We start from the raw sequence: 19,365 nt of genomic DNA on the forward strand, positions 1-19,365 counted from the left end.
TCAATTTAATACAAAACCATTGTAATCACTCTTACCCTGCAGGATATTTATATTGTTGCTAAAGACTAAAATGTAGACACAGGTGAGATTAGAAATGATTTTACACTACAGTCTTATGAACTCAATTGTCGATGAACTCAATTGTCGTCACACTGAATACAAATACATTCTCTGAGAAACAATAAATATTTAAATGCTGTTTCACACACACACACAGATTGAAAATTCATTTTTGATGATTAAAGACAAATATCTCGTATCCACGTGCTGATTGTCTGAGGAGCTCTTTCTCCATTCAAACTGATTCCTCTTCCCTCGGTATGGCAGGGAATAGGCCTCAGTTTGGGGAAATTCTGTAGATTTTTGTCGATGATCTTGCTGAATTGTTGCCTCGGCTTTCTTTAGGAAGCACCGACGCCTGATCCCCAAACCTTTGCTTCATTTTTCCCGTCAGCTGGTGAAGCTCCTGCTGTCTTGCAGTCCCCTCGGAGTTTCTCTTCTGAAACCTCCTGTAAATGGGGATGGAGGCGATGGTCTGAATGCACTTATCCAAAGTCTGGTGACATTGCTTATTAAACAGGGACTCTCTCAGGAGGCGGTTAATCCGCATGGTTTGCTCTCTCTCAATCTTGGCTTCTTCCCACAGTTTTGACACCCGGTCCTGCTCGTTGCTCAAACTCTTCACCTGACTCTGAGCTGCTTGGAGACGCTCTTCTAAAAGCTTCCTGACATTTTCCGCCCGAGTCAGGTCCGAGGTCAGTTGATTTATTTCCCGATTTAACCTGGTGTTTTCTTGCAGGAGATTCTTGCATCGTTCCGCCCTCTCCTTTAGTTCTTTCACCACCTCCCTGGTGAGTGTGCCCCTCAGTCTGACGTTAGCGTCCAACTGCAGCTCGGGCCGGAGTTTTGTGATGGTATTGTTCAGCCTCTTGTTATCCGACTTCAGGGCTTTGATCCTCTCTTTCAGTTCACGGATCTGTGCCCGTGTCGCCGTCTCGATCACTTGCAATTTATTTCGGCTCATTTCCCCTTTCCTCGACGCTTCGTCTCGCTCTTTCTTGTATTTTTGTAAGAGTTTCTTGACCTCCGACTTGCTCAGCGAGTTTCTCGGTGGCACTGACCCCCGGGTCTCGCCCTTTGGGCCGGACATTTCCAATCTGAGGCTGGGGCAAACACAGAGAAATGGTTTTGACACACACACACACATTACACACCTAAGGAAAATACTGCGGATGCTGGAATCTGAAATAAAAACAGAAAAATGCTGGAAATACTCATTAGGTCAGAGAGAGAAATGGAGTTAACGTTTCAGGTCGATGACCCTTCGTCAGAAGAGATGCTGCCTGACCTGCTAAGTATTTCCAGCATTTTCAGCCTAACTTTGGTCCTAGTTTCCAGGTTTAAGTAAGGAGGCCCTGGTGTACAATACTGCTGTCTGAAGCTTGGACTCCAGCTCATCAACTCGGAGCAGAAGTTCCTCCAGCCACCGAAACTTTCTGCAGATGTGGTCGCTGTGCATCACACTGGTGTCCACCAGTTATCTGGAGATAACCTTTAATATCTATTTGAAAATAATATTAAATGATCAATGTTACTACTGACTAAACTGTTTCCACTGGCAGGAGGGTTGGTAACCAGTAGACATGGATTTAAGGTAATTGGCAAAAGAACCAGAGCTGAGATGAGAATTTTATTCAGGAAGTGAGTTGTAAATGTACTGGAATGCACTGCCTCAAATGTTGTAGAGGTAGGGGACAGTATAGTTAGGGGGATAAATACTGTTCTCTGCAGCTGAGAGCATGAGTCCTGAAGGCTGTGTTGCCTGCCCGATACCAGGGTTAAGGACATCTCCTCTGGACTGAAGAGGAACTTGGAGTAGAAGGGGAAAGATCCAGTTGATATGGTCCACGTAGGTACCAGTGACATAGGTAGGACAAACAAAGAGGTTCCGCTGAAGGAGTATGAGCAGCTAGGGGCTAAATTAAAAAGCAGAACCACAAAGGTAATAATCTCAGGATTACTACCTCAGCCACGAGCAAATTTGCATAGAGTAAATAAGATCAGGGAGATGCCCACCGGCTACCACATGGGCTTGACAGAGCTAGGTCTTGTTTCAATGGCAAGGATTAACCAAGACCACTGGAGACCAGCTCTGCTGCACAGACCTAGTGCGCACACATATCGCAGTGTGGGCTGGCCGGTGCTGCCCCAGGGCCCTTGCCTCTCCTGGGGCCTCATCATGTCGCTCTATAATCTCTCTCTGCTCCTGTGCCCCGACCTCGCCGCTCCTGCTGTACCTGCCCATGCTCCAATCAGTGACCTTGATTACCCACTAGGTACCCTCTAATCTACTAGGTGGTGCAAGAAACCACCAGCCACAGGTCGGGGCCGTAAAAGGAGCAGAGGTGCCGCGGCCCAGGAGCAGCGTGGAGGCCACTTCAGGGAGCAGCGCGAGCTGGTGCTGGAGGCGACGAATTGGAGAAGGATGGCTGGATTGGACGTCACCAAAATCAAAGGGATATAGACAGGCTCAGGGAAAATGTGAGGTTATCCATTTTGGTAGGAAAAATAAAAAAGTAAATTATTATTATTTACATAGAAACATAGAAAATAGGTGCAAGAGTAGGCCATTTGGCCCTTCAAGCCTGCACCACCATTCAATATGAACATGGCTGATCATGCAACTTCAGGACCCCATTCCTGCTTTCTCTCCATACCCCTTAATCCCTTTAGCCATAAGGGCCACATCTAACTCCCTCTTGAATATATCTAACGAACTGGCATCAACAACTCTCTGTGGTAGAGAATTCCACAGGTTCACAATTCTCTGATTGAAGAAGTTTTTCCTCATCTCGGTCCTAAATGGCTTACCCCTTATCTTTAGACTGTGACCCCTGGTTCTGGACTTCCCCAACATCGGGAACATTCTTCCTGCATCTAACCTGTCCAATCCCGTCAGAATTTTATATGTTTCTATGAGAGCCCCTCTCATTCTTCTAAATTCCAGTGAGTATAAGCCTTGTCGATCCAGTCTTTCTTCATATGTCAGTCCTGCCATCCCGAAATCAGTCTGGTGAACCTTCGTTGCACTCCCTCAATAGTAAGAATATCTTTCCTCAGATTAGGAGACCAAAACTGTACATGATATTCAAGATGTGGCCTCAACAAGGCCATGTACAACTGCAGTAAGACCTCCCTGCTTCTATACTCAATTCCTCTCGCTATGAAGGCCGACATGCCATTTGCCTTCTTCACCGCCTGCTGTACCTGCATGCCAACTTTCAATGACTGATGTACCATGACACCCAGGTCTCGTTGTGCCTCCTTTTTCCTAATGTCATCATTCAGATAATATTCTGATTCCTGTTTTTGCCACCAAAGTGGATAACCTCACATTAAATGGAGAGATTACAAAATGCTGCAGTACAGAGGGATCCGGGGGTCCTTGAACATGAATCACAAAAAGTTAGCATGCAGGCACAGCAAGTAATTAGGAAGGCAAATGGAATGTTGGCCTTTATTGCAAGAGGGATGGAGTATAAAAAGTAGGGCAGTCTTGCTACAACTGTACATGGCGTTGGTGAGGCCACACCTAGAGTACTGCGCACAATTTTGGTCTCCTTATTTAAGGAGGGATATTCTTGCATTGGAGGCAGTCCAGAAAAGGTTCACTAGGTTGATTCCTGAGATGAAGGGGTTGTCTTAAGAAGAAAGGTTGAGCAGGTTGGGCCTATACTCATTGGAGTTTAGAAGAATGAGAGGTGGTCTTATTGAAACGTATAAGCTTATGAGGGGCTTGGCAGGGTAGATGCAGAGAAGATGTTTCCCCTCATGGGGGTATCTAGAAATAGGGGGCATAGTTTCAAAATAAGGGGTTGCCCATTTAAAACGGAGATGAGGAGGAATTTCTTCTCTCAAAGGGTCATGAATCTTTGGAATTGTCTACCCAGAGAGCTGTGGAGGCAGGGCCATTGAATATATTTAATGTGGAGATAGACCGATTTTTGAATGATAAGGGAGTTCAGGGTTATGGGAAGCGGGCAGGGAAGTGGAGTTGAGGCCAAGATCAGATGAGCCATGGTCTTATTGAATGGCGGAGCAGGCTCGAGGGCCAAATGGCCAACTCCTGCTCCTATTTCTTATGTTCTATGGGGAAAGATTCGGGGAGTTGGTCTAATTGGATAGCTCTTTCAAAGAGCTGGCACAGGCACGGTGGTCCGAATAGCTCGTACCATTCAATGATAAACATTTCAAACTGTACCAATGCAATGACATGAATTAACACAACTCTCCGAGTAGTGCAATGGGTTTCTCGTTGTTTATTTGCAGTGAGCTCAGCTCCAGCGAATGGTGCAGTTTTAAGGAACACAAGCTAGGTGGGAATTTAACTTGTGAGGAGAATGCAAGTTGTGAGGGAACGTAAGTTGTGAGGAGCATGCAAAGAAGCTTCAAGGGGATATAGACAGACCAAGTGAATGGGCAAGCACATGGCAAATGGAATATAATGTAGAGGAATGTGAAGTTACTCACTTTGACATGAAAAATAGAAAAGCAGAGTATTTTATAAATGGTGAGAGATTGGGACATGTTGGCATTCAGTGGGATCTGGGTGTCCTTGCACATGAATCACTGAAAGTTAATGTGTAGTTACAGCAAGCAATTAGGAAAGCAAATGGTATTTTTAACCTTTATTCCAAGAGGATTTGAGTATACAATTATATAGGACCCTGGTGAGACCACACCTGGAGTATTGTGTACAGTTTTTGTCTCCTTACCTAAGGAAGGATATACTTGCCATAGAGGGAGTGCAACAAAGGTTCACCAGACTGATTCCTGGGATGACAGGGTTGTCCTATGAGGAGAGATTGAGTAGACTAGGCCTATATTCTCTAGAGCTCAGAAGAATGAGAGGTGATCTCATTGCAACATATAAAATTCTTACAGGGCTTGACAGGTTGATGCAGGGAGGATGTTTCTCCTGGCTGGGGAGTCTAGAACCAGGGATCAGTCTCAGAATAAAGGGTCGGCCATTTAGGACTGAGATAAGGAGAAATGTCTTCACTTAGAGAGTGGTGAATCTTTGGAATTCTCTCCGCAAAGGACGATGTTCGGTCGTTGAGTATATTCAAGAAAGAGATCGCTAGATTTTTGTATACCCCAGGGAATTATGGGATATTGGGGTAGTGCAGGAAAGTGGTGTTGAGGTAGAAGATCAGCCATGATCTTACTCAATGGCAGAGGAGGCTCGAGGCACGAATGGCTTACTCCTGCTCCTAACTCTTATGTTCTTATGTTAAGCATTTGTCACCCGCTAGGAAGTTAGTTACTTCTTGAGGAGAACTGCCCTTTGTTCAATAGAATGAAATATTCAGCGATTTGTCTACATCCCAATCTATAACTGGCAACAAAACCTGATTCCCCATCTACTTAAGCACGAAATGTGTTTGCTTAAATTCACAAGATTTATTCTGGATATTGAAATAGATAGAAATTATAGAATTTTACAGCATAGGAGACAATTTGGCCCATCATGTCTGTTCGGGCTCTTGATCCTATCCCCTGCCATTTCCCCACATCCTTTTTAATTTTTCTTTTTTCAAATATTTATTAACTTATTTTTAAAAAACTATTATAAACTCTGCTTCCCTCACCATTTCTGGGAGAGCATCCCATGTCCCAACAACCCTCACATATTGGGGGGAAAATTGTGGTCGGAGGCTTCCTTCATATAAACGCCTCCGACTTGAAAAAAATTTACGCAAGTACCTGATGGTCCCGGAGGAATGTAGGATTCCGGTCGGAGGCCTAGATTCGCTGTGCAACACACGAGGAGATGTCTTTCACAATAGCCCAATCTCTCCCGTGTGGATGTCCTTCTCCCGGGGATGCAGAGGATCTGTATGGAGAAATCTTGACTGTCATGTATCTTACATTATTATATATAACTGTATCCTAACATGCTATACATGACTGTAATAAGATATGACCTGTAACCACCAGCACACCTTACCACCAGGGGTGCACTTGCAAGAGACAGGTATATAAGGAGAGGTCTCAAGCAAGTGCAGCATTCCAGAGCTGTGAAATAAAGGTGCAGGTCCAGAGTGACCTTGACTTCACTACATGCCTCGTGTGAATCTGTACTGAGGGGACAGGACTTTACAGTGGCGACGGGTTACAGGATTACAGAATCCACAGAATGGCGAACAACGGATCAGATGAAAAGTACAATGCGGGAGACAATTGGGAGGACTTTATAGAAAGGCTCCAGCAAAGCTTTGTAACCAAAGAATGTTTAGGCGACAATAAGGCAGACAAGCGAAGTGCCCATCTCTTGACCAGCTGTGGCTCGAAAACATACGCTTTAATGAAGGGTCTGTTGGCACCCGAGAAACCAGCAAGCAAGTCGTTTGAAGAATTGAGCACACTGGTAAGAGACCACCTGAAGCCAGCGAGCAGCCTACACATGGCCAGACACAGGTTCTACAACTACAGACGCTGTGTGGGCCAGAGCATACCCGACTTCGTGGCGGAACTTCGGAGGTTGGCTAGTTTATGTGAGTTCTCCGATGAACTGAGGAGAGAAATGCTGAGAGACTTTTTCATTGAAGGAATAGGCCATGCAGGCATATTCTGAAAGTTCATAGAGACCAAGAACCTGACCTTAGAGGCAGCAGCACTGGTTGCACAGACATTCTTGGTAGGGGAAGAAGAAACGAGGTTGATTTACAATGCAGGTACGACAACTAACAAAATATCGGAAGAAGAAGTTCACAGCACTAAACAAGCTGCTATCCCCACACACAGACAAAACTAGGAGAACAGGCTCTCGACATCAGGCAGAAGCCATCAAGCTGCTACCCCCACACACAGACAAAACCGGGAGAACAGGCTCTCGATAGCAGGCAGAAGCCATCAAGGGCCACAGGAATGGCCGTTCACACCTCATCAAACCACAATGCGAGCAATCAACTACAAACTGAGAGAAGCTCAAGAGAGATCAGTCAGACGCAGCTCATTCTTTGGGAATTCTGAACAATGGAACAGGTTTGTGCTGGAGGTGTGGGGGTGGGCACTCGTCAAGGGGATGTTGATTTCAGCAGGCTGTTTGCAGAAATTGTGAATATACAGGGCATTTGGCCCGCATGTGCAAAAAAACAGCAGCTCGGCTGATATACGAATCAGATGGGTCGGAAAGCGGACCAGAAGATGGTGGGGACAGTGCCCGGGACACCGGTGTACAGCAGGTCAACACGATAAATGGCCACTGCTCCTATAACAGGACGCCTCCTATAATGATGAGGGTCCTACTCAACGGGATATCTGTCAACGTGGAGCTGGATACGGGAGCGAGTCAATCTCTCATGGGCGCTCAACAATTTGAACAACTGTGGCCGCATAAAAGAGACAGACCAAAACTCACAAGGGTCGACACCACACTAAGGACCTATACCAAAGAAATCGTACCAGTCCTCAGCAGCGCCATGCTCTCTGTCACACACAAAGGGACAGTGAACCGACTTCCCCTGTGGATTGTCCCCGGAGACCCCCCAGCACTACTGGGGAGAAGCTGGCTGGCAAAACTAAACTGGAAATGGGATGATGTCCATGCCATGTCATTAGAGGAATGGACATCCTGCTCAACAGTTATAAAGCGATTTGAATATCTCTTTCAGCCAGGTGTGGGCACTTTCAAAGGGGCCAAAGTAAAAATCTACATCACACAGGATGCTAGACCGGTCCATCACAAGGTCAGAGCTGTTCCCTATGTGATGAGGGAAAAGACTGAACACGAACTAGACAGGCTTCTGCGGGAAGGCATTATATCACCTGTGGAATTTAGCAACTGGGCAAGTCCCATCGTCCCAGTCATGAAGCCTGATGGATCCGTACGAATCTGTGAGGACTACAAATCTATCTTAAATAGAGTCTCCCTACAGGACCAGTACCCGCTGCCCAGAGCGGTGGCCTTATTTGCCACATTGGCTGGAGGTAAACATTTCTCAAAATTAGACCTCACATCTGCGTATATGACGCAAGAATTGACCGAGGAATCCAAGCTACTCACCACCATCAACACACATCGAGGCCTTTTCATGTACAATCGATGCCCATTCGGCATCAGGTCGGCAGCTGCCATATTCCAGCGCAACATGGAGAGTCTGCTCAAGTCTATCCCGGGGACGGTTGTATTTCAAGACGACATACTTATCACGGGCAGGGATACCGACTCCCATCTCCGTAATTTGGAGGAAGTACTAAAGTGGTTGGATCGGGTAGGCCGACGAGTCAAGAAATCCAAGTGCCTGTTTCTCGCACCCGAGGTTGAATTTTTGGGCAGAAGGATTGCCGCTGATGGAATCCACCCAACAGAGTCCAAAACAGAAGCAATTCGCCTGGCAGCCAGGCCCCGGAATGTCTCAGAACTTTCTCGGGCTACTCAATTACTTTGGGAACTTTATGCAGAACTTAAGCACGCTGCTGGAACCTCTCCACATGCTACTCAGGAAGGGGTGCGATTGGTTTTGGGGGGACATCCAGGAACATGCCTTCAATAAGGCACGCAACCTTCTGTGTTCCAACAGTGTTTTGACTTTCTTTGACCCAGGTAAAAAGCTAGTTCTCACATGCGATGCGTCAGCGTATGGGGTCGGGTGCGTTTTGCAACATGTCAATCGTGCGGGCAAATTACAACCCATAGCTTATGCCTCCAGGTCGCTTTCGCGGGCGGAGCACGGGTACGGAATGGTAGAGAAGGAGGCGCTCACGTGCATGTACGGTGTCAAAAAGATGCACCAATACCTTTTCGGGGCCAAGTTCGCGTTAGAAACCGACCACAAGCCCCTCACGTCCCTCCTATCCGAGAGCGCGAATTCAACGGTGGGCACTCAGACTGGCGTCCTACGACTGTACCATAAGGCACAGACCAGGCACAGACAACTGTGCCGACGCGCTCAGCAGGCTCCCCCTGGCGACCACGGAAGGGTCTGACGAACAGGACTGTGAGATAGTCATGGCAATCAATGCCTTTGAGTCCACAGGTTCGCCCATGACAGCTCGCCAAATCAGAGCCTGGACGGCCAGCGACCCCACGTTATCCTTAGTAAAAAAATGTGTCCTAACCGATGACTGGGCAGAGGCACGCGATGCCTGTGCTGAGGAATTAAAACCCTTTCACAGGCGCATGCATGAGCTATCACTACAAGCAGACTGCCTGATGTGGGGCAGCTGAGTAGTCATGCCTCTGCGAGGCAGAGAGGCATTTGTCCGGGAGCTCCACCGCGAGCACCCGGGGATCGTTCTCATGAAGGCCATAGCCAGATCCCATGTCTGGTGGCCTGGTATTGATGCGGATTTGGAGCTCTGCGTCCGAAGGTGCACCATTTGTGCCCAACTCAGCAATGCCCCCAGGGATGCTCCACTGAGCACCTGGCCCTGGCCTACCAAACTGTGGTCACGAGTGCACGTAGACAATGCGGGCCCATTCATGGGCAAAATGTTCCTCGTAGTTGTAGATGCATTTTCAAAGTGGATCGAATGCACCATTTTAAACTCGAGCACAACCTCCACCACTGTGGAGAGCCTCGCAACCATGTTTGCAACGCACGGATTCCCTGACATATTGGTCAGTGACAATGGTCCGTGCTTCACCAGCGCAGAATTCCAAGACTTTATAATTGACCACGGCATAAATCACGTCAAGACGGCACCGTTCAAGCCGGCCTCCAACGGCTAGTCGGAGAGAGCAGTGCAAATCATTAAACAAGGCATGCTTAAAATCCAAGGTCCCACGCTGCAGGGTCGCCTGTCGCGACTGCTGCTGGCATACAGATCTCGTCTGCACTCACTGACTGGGATCCCCCCCGCGCAACTGTTGATGAAAAGGACTTTAAAAACAAGGCTCTCATTAATCCTCCCAGACATGCACGAAATCATTGAGGCAAAGCGCCGTAAGCTGACTGAGTACCATGACAGAAATTCAAGGGGGAGATGGAATGAGATAGGGGACAAAGTGTTTGTACTAAACTATGGCAGTGGTCCCAAATGGCTTGCAGGGACAGTAACGGGCAAGGAAGGAAACAGGCTACTGGTAGCACAAATGGACAATGGCAAAACCTGCCGGAGGCATGTAGACCAAGTCAAAAGCAGATTTACCAACAACACTGCGGAACCAGAGGCAGACTACAATGTGGAACTCGCACCACACCTGGTGGACAGACAGAGGGAACAACCTGAGGAAAGGGCAATCCCAACAGACAGCCCAGGCGAGTCAACAACAATCACACCAAACGAAACAGACAGCCCAGGCGAGTTACCAGCAACCACACCCAAAGAAAAACAGACACCAAGGCAAACAAGTGAACCACAACTCAGACGCTCCATGCGAGAGCGTAGACTACCTGAGAGACTGAACCTATAAAGACAATAAGACCTTGGGGGAGGGTGATGTCATGTATCTTACATTATTATATATAACTGTATCCCAACATGCTATACATGACTGTAATAAGATATGACCTGTAACCACCAGCATACTTTACCACCAGGGGTGCACTTGCAAGAGACAGGTATATAAGAACAGGTCTCAGGCAAGTGCAGCATTCCAGAGCTGTGAAATAAAGGTGCAGGTCCAGAGTGACCTTGACTTCACTACATGCCTCGTGTGAATCTGTACTGAGGGGACAGGACTTTACATTGACAGATTGAAAAAGCCGGCTTTCGGCACATGCGCATCGCACCCCGAAAACCGGCATTTGCGAGGCCTTGCCGGGTCCCTGCGCACTAAAACAAATCTTTTGACCTGTCTCCTTGTTGTGGTGCTGATCTGAAATTTATGCCATCTAGCTGCTGACTGACCAACCAGTAGAAATATGTTTCATCTACTTACTTCAAGAAAACCCCTCATAATTTTAAGTATCTCTATCAGATCTCCAACCTCCTCTGCTCTACTGAAAAGAACCACAGTTTCTCGCACCTGTTCTTGTAACTAAAGCCTCTCACTCCTGATATTGTAGTAAATCTCTTCACCCTCTCCCTGGCTTTGACATATTTCCTTAAGGAACTATCCTGGCCATCATATCTTAATGTCAAGACCGACTACACTGTCTCCTCCTGGAGCTCATTATTTCTTTCCCACCATCTTTGGTTGTAAATCTATGGAATTCTCTGCCCCAGATAGCTGTGGAGGCTGAGTCATTGAATATATTTAAGGTGGAGATAGACAGATTTTTGAACGATAAGGGAATAAAGGGTTATGGGGAGCGGGCAGGGAATTGGAACTGAGTCCATGATCAGATCAGCCATGATCTTATTAAATGGCGGAACAGGCTCAAGGGGCCAGGTGGCCAACTCCTGCTCCTATTTCTTATGTTCTTATCTTCAAACTGTGGAATTCCTTATTTTTTTTTTATTCGTTCCTGGGATGTGGGCGTCCCTCGCAAAGCCAGCATTTATTGCCCATCCCTAATCGCCCTCGAGAAGGTGGTGGTGAGCCGCCTGATTGAACCACTGCCGTCTGTGTGGTGAAGGTACTCCCACAATGCTGGTAGGGAGGGAGTTCCAGGATTTTGACCCAGTGACGATGAAGGAACAGTGATGTATGTCCAAGTCAGGATGATGTGTAACTTGGAGGGGAACTTGCCAGTGGTGGGATTCCCATGCACCTGCTGCCCTTGTCCTTCTAGGTGGTAGAGGTTGTGGGTTTTGGGATGTGCTGTTGAAGAAGCCATGGTGAGTTGCTGCAGTGCATTTTGTAGATGGTACACACTACAGCCATGGTACGCCAGTGGTGGAGGGAGTGAATGTTGAAGGTGGTGGATGGGGTGCTAATCAAGTGGGCTGCTTTGTCCTGGATGATGTCGAGCTTCTTGAGTGCTGCCACATCCAGACAAGTGGAGAGTATTCCATCGCACTCCTGACTTGTGCCTTGCAGATGGTGGAAAGGCTTTGGGGAGTCAGGAGTGAGATATTCGCCGCAGACTACCCAGCCTCTAACCTGCTCTTGTTGCCACAGTATTTATGTGGCTGGCCCATTTAAGTTTCTGATCAAAGGTGACCTCCAGGATCTTGATGATGGGGGATTCAGTGATAGTAATGCCATTGAATGTCAACGGGCATTGGTTAGACTCTTATTTGTTGGAAATAATCATTGCCTGGCACTTGTGTGGCGCGAATGTTATTTGCCACTTATCAGCCCAAGCCTGAATGACGTCCAGGTCTTGCTGCATGTGGGCATGTACTACTCCATTATCTGAGGAGTTACGAATGGAACTGAACACTGTGCAGTTATCAGTGAACTTCCACACTACTGACCTTATGATTGAGGGAAGGTAATTGATCAAGCAGCTGAAGATGGTTGGACATAGGATACTGCCCTGAGGAACTCCTGCAGCAATGTCCTGGGATTGAGATGATTGGTCTCCAGCAAACACATCCATCTTCCTTTGTGCTAGATATGACTCGGGGCCCAATGCCTTTGCCCATAACCATAGTCTGGCCATTACCTCTGGTACAGCCCTGATCTTCGCTCCCTTAAGTCCAAGGGATGTAGATTTGAACGGATATGGCGGATAAATGGTTTAGCCATTCACCGCCAGATCTGGTAAGACCACATAAAGCACTATTGGGTCCTGCTCTCGTCTGTCAAAATCGCTCACTATTCCAGAATCATTCTGCTCCCTTGTCACCAAACTGCTGACCACCCAACTCCCTTTTCTGGCTCCCATGTTAGCTGACATTGCTAATGTTTTGCTCTCCTCAGGTACTGTCCCCTTCTCCCTCAAATCTGCCGTCATCACCCCTCTCCTCAAAAATCCAACCCTCGATCCTTCCGTCCTTGCAAACTAACGCACCATCTCCAACCTCCCTTTCCTCTCCAAAGTCCTTGAATGTGTTGTCGCCTCCCAAATCCATGGTCATCTTTCCCGCAATTCATAAGAACATAAGAATATAAGAAATAAAAACAGGAGTAGGCCATTTGGCCCCTCGAGCCTGCTCCGCCATTTAATAAGATCATGGCTGATCTGATCATGGGCTCAGCTGCACTTCCCTGCCCACTCCCTATAACCCTTTATTCCTTATCGCTCAAAAATCTGTCTATTTCCTCCTTAAATATATTCAATGTCCCAGCCTCCACAGCTCTCTGGGGCAGAGAATTTCAAAGAGTTACAACTCTCTGAGAGAATAAATTTCTCCCAACCAAAATTCCCTGGATTCTGAGGCGGTCCCAGCAGATTGGAAAACCGAAAATGTACCGCCGCTATTTAAAAAAGGAGGCAGACAAAAAGCTGGTAATTTTAACCAGTTAGCCTAACATTTGTCATTGGGAAAATGCTGGCGTCCATTATTAAGGAAGCAGTAGCAGGACATTCAATCATGCAGAGTTAGCATTGTTTTATGAAAGGGAAATCATGTTTGACAAATTTGCTGGAGTTCTTTGAGGATGTAACGAACAGGGTGGATAAGGGGGAACCAGTGGATGTGGTGTATTTGGATTTCCAAAAGGCATTCGATAAGGTGGCACATAAAAGGTTACTGCACAAGATAAAATTACACGGGGTTGAGGGTAATATATGAGCATGGATAGAGAATTGGCTAACTAACAGAAAACAGAGAATCGGGATGAATGGGTCATTTTTCGGTTGGCAAACTGTGACTAGTGGGGTGCCACAGGAATCGATGCTTGGTCCTCAACTATTTACAATCTATATTAATGACTTGGATGAAGGGACCGAGTGTAATGTAGTCAAGTTTGATGATACAAAGATGGGTGGGAAAGCAAATTGTGAGGAGGACACAAAAAATCTGCAAAGGGATATAGACAGGCTAAGTGAGTGGGCAAAAATTTGGCAGATAGAATATAATGTGGGAAAATGCGAGGTTATCCACCTTGGCAGAAATAATAGAAAAGCACATTTTAATTTAAATGGAGAAAAATTGCAAAGTGCTGCAGTACAGAGAGACCTGGGGGTCTTTGTGCATGAATCACAAAAAGTTAGTATGCAGGTACAGTAAGTAATCAGGAAGGCAAATGGAATGTTGGCCTTTATTGCAAGGGGGATAGAGTATAAAAGCAGAGAAGTCCTGCTACAACTGTACAGGGTATTGGTGAGGCCACACCTGGAGTACTGTGTACAGTTTTGGTCTCTGTATTTAAGGAAGGATATATAGGTAACTCTTGTTTATCTGGATACGAATCTAATGGAAAACCCGCTGTAACGGAATTTAAAATATTGCGTCTGTCATGTATGTAACCATCATGCAACGGTAATCTTCATGTAACTGTAACCACCATGCAACTCCTGTACACTGTACTTATATCTGAGAAATGCATACCCTGACCACAGGGGGTGAACTTGTGGGAGACTCTCCTCACCTCGGTTTCCAGGTATAAAAGGGGAGGTCCCACCCAGGGTCAGCACTCCTTGGTCCTGAGAATAAAGGTTAAGGTCACAGAGTGACTGTGTCTACAATACATGCCTCGTGTGAATTTGTAGTAAGGTGCAGGGACACTACAGCGTCACCACTTCTCACTGGCTGTTTTGATTAGCATGGAGTTCATTTTAACCAATGAATAGGTTTAATTTTCTACATTGCCACCTGAACGGTAACCTCGAAGAGCAAATCACCCACCTGTTGTAGATCATTCTGTTGCAAAATCTCTCCTCTGCCTTTGCTTTGCTGGTGTGTGTGTGTGTGTGTGTGTGCGCTGCTGCTGCAGCCGCTGACTCTCGCGGCCGCCGCTGACATTGGGAATGGGGGCAGTGCCGGCACCGAGTTCCAGGTACAGAACACAGCCCGGAGAGCGCGCTCCGGAACTCCGGAGCTAGACAATCTCCTCCTCGAGGCCACCTGCAGCCACTCCCAGTGCAGCATTTGTCCCTCCGCGATTACAGTCCGATGGAAGTACATGCATGCTGGTAATGTCCATCTTTTGCATACGTGACTGCCTTGTTACTGTTTGTAGCTGATTGTATTTATTCATTAAGGTTTTAAATTTAAAATGTAAACTCGTCCTAACGGAAAATTCGTTTACCCAGAATTGCCGAATCCCCAAGCGATCCGGATAAACGAGAGTTCCCTGTATTTGCATTGGAGGCTGTTCAGAGAAGGTTCACTAGGTTGATTCTGGAAATGAGGCGGTTGACTTATGAGGATAGGATGAGTAGATTTACAATCTATATTAATGACTTGGAAGAAGGGACTGAGTGTACCGTACCCAAGTTTGCTGACGATACAAAGATGGGAGGAAAAGCAATGTGTGAGGAGGACACAAAAAATCTGCAAAAGGACATAGACAGGCTAAGTGAATGGGCAAAAATTTGGCAGATGGAGTATAATGTTGGAAAGTGTGAGGTCATGCACTTTGGCAGAAAAAAATCAAAGAGCAAGTTATTATTTAAATGGAGAAAGATTGCAAAGTGCCGCAGTACAGCGGGACCTGGGGGTATTTGTGCATGAAACACAAAAGGATATTATGCAGATACAGCAAGTGATCAGGAAGGCCAATGGTATCTTGGCCTTTATTGCAAAGGGGATGGAGTATAAAAGCAGGGAAGTCTTGCTCCAGCTATACAGGGTATTGGTGAGGCCACACCTGGAGTATTGCATGCAGTTTTGGTTTCCATATTTAAGAAAGGATGTACTTGCTTTGGATGCAGTTCAGAGAAGGTTCACTAGGTTGATTCCAGGGATGAGGGGGTTGACTTATGAGGAAAAGTTGAGTAGGTTGAGGCTCTACTCATTGGAGTTCAGAAGAATGAGAGGTGGTCTTATTGAAACTTATAAGATAATGAGGGGGCTCGACAAGGTGGATGCAGAGAGGATATTTCTACTCATAGGGGAAAATAAAACTAGGGAACATAGTCTCAGAATAAGGGGTCACCCATTTAAAACTGAGATAGGGAGAAATTTCTTCTCTGAGGCTTGTAAATCTGTGGAATTCTCTGCTCCGGTGAGCTGTGGAGGCTGGATCATTGAATATATTTAAGACGGAGATAGACAGATTTTTGAGCGATAAGAGAATAAAGGGTTATGGGGAACAGGCGGGGAAGTAGAACTGAGTCCATGATCAGATCAGCCGTGATATTATTGAATGGCGGAGCCGGCTTGAGGGGCCAAATAGCCTACTCCTATTTCTTATATTCTTAAACATAGAAACATAGAAATTTACAGCATGGAAGGAGGCCATTTCAGCCCATCGTGTCCGCGCCGGCCGACCAAGAGCTATCCAGCCTAATCCCACTTTCCAGCTCTTGGTCCACAGCCCTGTAGGTTACAGCACTTTAAGTGCACATCCAAACATTTTTTAAATGTGTTGAGGGTTTGTGCCTCTACCACCCTTTCAGGCAGTGAGTTCCAGACCCCCACTACCCGCTGGGTGAAGACATTTCCCCTCATAGCTCCTCTAAACCTTCTCCAAATTACTTTAAATCTATGTCCTCTGGTTATTGACCTCCACTGCCAAGGGAAACAGGTCCTTCCTATCCACTCTATCTAGGTCCCTCATAATTTTATACACCTCAATCAGGTCTCCCCTCAGTCTCCTCTGTTCCAAAGTGTCATGTATCTCACACTACTGTATATAACTGTATCTTACCATGCTATACATGACTGTAACCAGAGATGACCTGTAACCACAAGCTTACCTTACCACCAGGGGTGCACTTGCAGGAGACACTGGATACCTGTCCCAGACAAGTATATAAGGACAGGTCTCAGGCAAGTGTGGCATTCGAGAGCTGTGTAATAAAGTTGCAGGTCCTGAGTGACCTTGACTTCAGTATGTGCCTCGTGTGAATCTGTACTGCAGGGACAGGACTTTACAGTGGCGACGAGTTACGGGATTACAGAATGATTTAAACGAGGGGATTAAATGTAGTATCTCCAAATTTGCGGATGACACTAAGTTGGGTGGCAGTGTGAGCTGCAAGGAGGATGCTATGAGGCTGCAGATGACTTGGATAGGTTAGGTGAGTGGGCAAATGCATGGCAGATGAAGTATAATGTGGATAAATGTGAGGTTATCCACTTTGGTGGTAAAAACAGAGAAACAGACTATTATCTGAATGGTGACAGATTAGGAAAAGGGGAGGTGCAAAGAGACCTGGGTGTCATGGTACATCAGTCATTGAAGGGTGGCATGCAGGTACAGCAGGCGGTTAAGAAAGCAAATGGCATGTTGGCCTTCATAGCGAGGGGATTTGAGTACAGGGGCAGGGAGGTGTTGCTACAGTTGTACAGGGCCTTGGTGAGGCCACACCTGGAGTATTGTGTACAGTTTTGGTCTCCTAACCTGAGGAAGGACATTCTTGCTATTGAGGGAGTGCAGCAAAGGTTCACCAGACTGATTCCCGGGATGGCAGGACTGACCTATCAAGAAAGACTGGATCAACTGGGCTTGTATTCACTGGAGTTCAGAAGAATGAGAGGGGACCTCATAGAAACGTTTAAAATTCTGATGGGGTTAGACAGGTTAGATGCAGGAAGAATGTTCCCAATGTTGGGGAAGTCCAGAACCAGGGGACACAGTCTAAGGATAAGGGGTAAGCCATTTAGGACCGAGATGAGGAGGAATTTCTTCACCCGGAGAGTGGTGAACCTGTGGAATTCTCTACCACAGAAAGTTGTTGAGGCCAGTTCACTGAATATATTCAAAAGGGAGTTAGATGAAGTCCTTAGTACTAGGAGAATCAAGGGGTATGGTGAGAAAGCAGGAATGGGGTACTGAAGTTGCATGTTCAGCCATGAACTCATTGAATGGCGGTGCAGGCTAGAAGGGCCGAATGGCCTACTCCTGCACCTATTTTCTATGTTTCTATGAATCCACAGAATGACGAACAACGGCTCAGATGAAAAATATAAAGCTGGAGATAATTGGGAGGACTTTATAGAAAGGCTCCAGCAAAGCTTTGTAACCAAAGACTGGTTAGGCGACGACAAGGCAGACAAGAGAAGAGCCCATCTCTTGACCAGCTGTGGCTCGAAAACATACGCTTTAATGAAGGACCTGCTGGCACCCGAGAAACCAGCAAGCAAGTCGTTTGAAGAATTGAGCACACTGGTAAGAGACCACCTGAAGCCAGCGAACAGCCTACACATGGCCAGATGCAGGTTCTACAACTACAGACACTGTGTGGGCCAGAGCATACCCGACTCTGTGGCGGAACTTCGGAGATTGGCTAGTTTATGTGAGTTCTCTGATGAACTAAGGAGAGAAGTACTGAGAGACATTTTTATTGAAAGAATAGGCCACGCAGACATATTCCGAAAGCTCATAGAAACCAAGAACTTGACCCTAGAGGCAGCAGCACTGGTTGCACAGACATCCTTGGCAGGAGAAGAAGAAACGAGGTTGATCTACACTGCGGGTACGACAACTAACGAAACATCGGAACAAAGGGTTCACAGCGTGAAACAAGCCGCTACCCCCACACACACACAAAGGCAGGAGAGCAGGCCCTCAACAGCAGGCAGTGGCACCAGAAGCCATCAAGGGCCACATGAACGGCCGTTCACACCTCATTAACCCACAATGCGAGCAATCAACTACAAACTGAGAAAAGCTCAAGAGAGATCAGCCAGACGCAGCTCATTCTTTGGAAACAATGGAAGTGGTCTGTGCTGGAGATGTGGGGGAAGGCACTCATCAAGGGGGTGTCGATTTCAGCATGCTGCTTGCAGAAACTGCGACTATACAGGGCATCTGGCCCACATGTGCAGAAAAACAGCAGCTTGGCTGGTATACGAATCGGAAGGGTCGGAAAGCGGACCAGAAGATGGTGGGGACAGTACCCGGGACACCGGATTGTACCCGGAGGTCTCCCAGCACTGCTGGGGAGAAGCTGGCTGGCAAAACTAAACTGGAAATGGGATGATGTTCACGCCATGTCGTCAGAGGAACGGACCTCCTGCTCAACAGTTCTAAGTCGATTTGAACATCTCTTTCAGCCAGGTATGGGCACTTTCAAAGGGACTAAAGTCAAAATCTACATCATACAGGATGCTAGACCGGTCCATCACAAGGCTAGAGCTGTGCCCTATGTGATGAGGGAAAAGATTGAACATGAACTGGACAGGCTTCTGCGGGAAGGCATTATCTCACCCTTGGAATTTAGCGACTGGGCAAGTCCCATCGTCCCAGTCATGAAGCCTGATGGATCCGTACAAATCTGTGGGGACTACAAATCTACCATAAACAGAGTCTCCCTACAGGACCAGTACCCGCTGCCCAGAGTGGAGGACCTATTTGCCACATTGGCTGGAGGAAAACTTTTCTCAAAACTAGATCTCACATCTGCGTATATGACGCAAGAATTGACCAATGAGTCCAAGCTACTCACCATCATCAACACACATCGAGACCTT

At 46.8% G+C, this 19,365-nt stretch overlaps 1 protein-coding gene and 1 long non-coding RNA gene across 2 annotated transcripts in view; one reads left to right on the forward strand and one right to left on the reverse strand.

Moving 5' to 3' along the window:
- LOC139268677 (paramyosin) lies at positions 1-14,840 on the reverse strand. Its single transcript, XM_070887221.1, has 3 exons — positions 14,632-14,840; positions 5,767-5,896; positions 1-1,163 (listed from the first exon to the last, which is right to left on the reverse strand). Exon 3 carries the CDS (start codon positions 1,148-1,150, stop codon positions 338-340), a length of 813 nt encoding a protein of 270 aa, XP_070743322.1. The 5' UTR covers positions 1,151-1,163; positions 5,767-5,896; positions 14,632-14,840; the 3' UTR covers positions 1-337.
- Positions 14,447-19,365, forward strand: part of LOC139268679 (uncharacterized) — a 25,634-nt gene continuing 20,715 nt past the window's right edge. Inside the window, exon 1 of the long non-coding RNA XR_011594085.1 lies at positions 14,447-14,918. This is a non-coding gene — a long non-coding RNA (uncharacterized lncRNA). The remainder of the gene's footprint in view (positions 14,919-19,365) is intronic.

The sequence above is a fragment of the Pristiophorus japonicus genome, chromosome 8 (assembly GCF_044704955.1).
Source record: "Pristiophorus japonicus isolate sPriJap1 chromosome 8, sPriJap1.hap1, whole genome shotgun sequence".
Taxonomy (NCBI): Eukaryota; Metazoa; Chordata; class Chondrichthyes; family Pristiophoridae; genus Pristiophorus; species Pristiophorus japonicus.

What these genes read in the sequence shown, in the direction of transcription:
- LOC139268677 (XM_070887221.1), bottom strand. Translation starts at nt 1,150, where the DNA reads ATGTCCGGCCCAAAGGGCGAGACCCGGGGGTCAGTGCCACCGAGAAAC.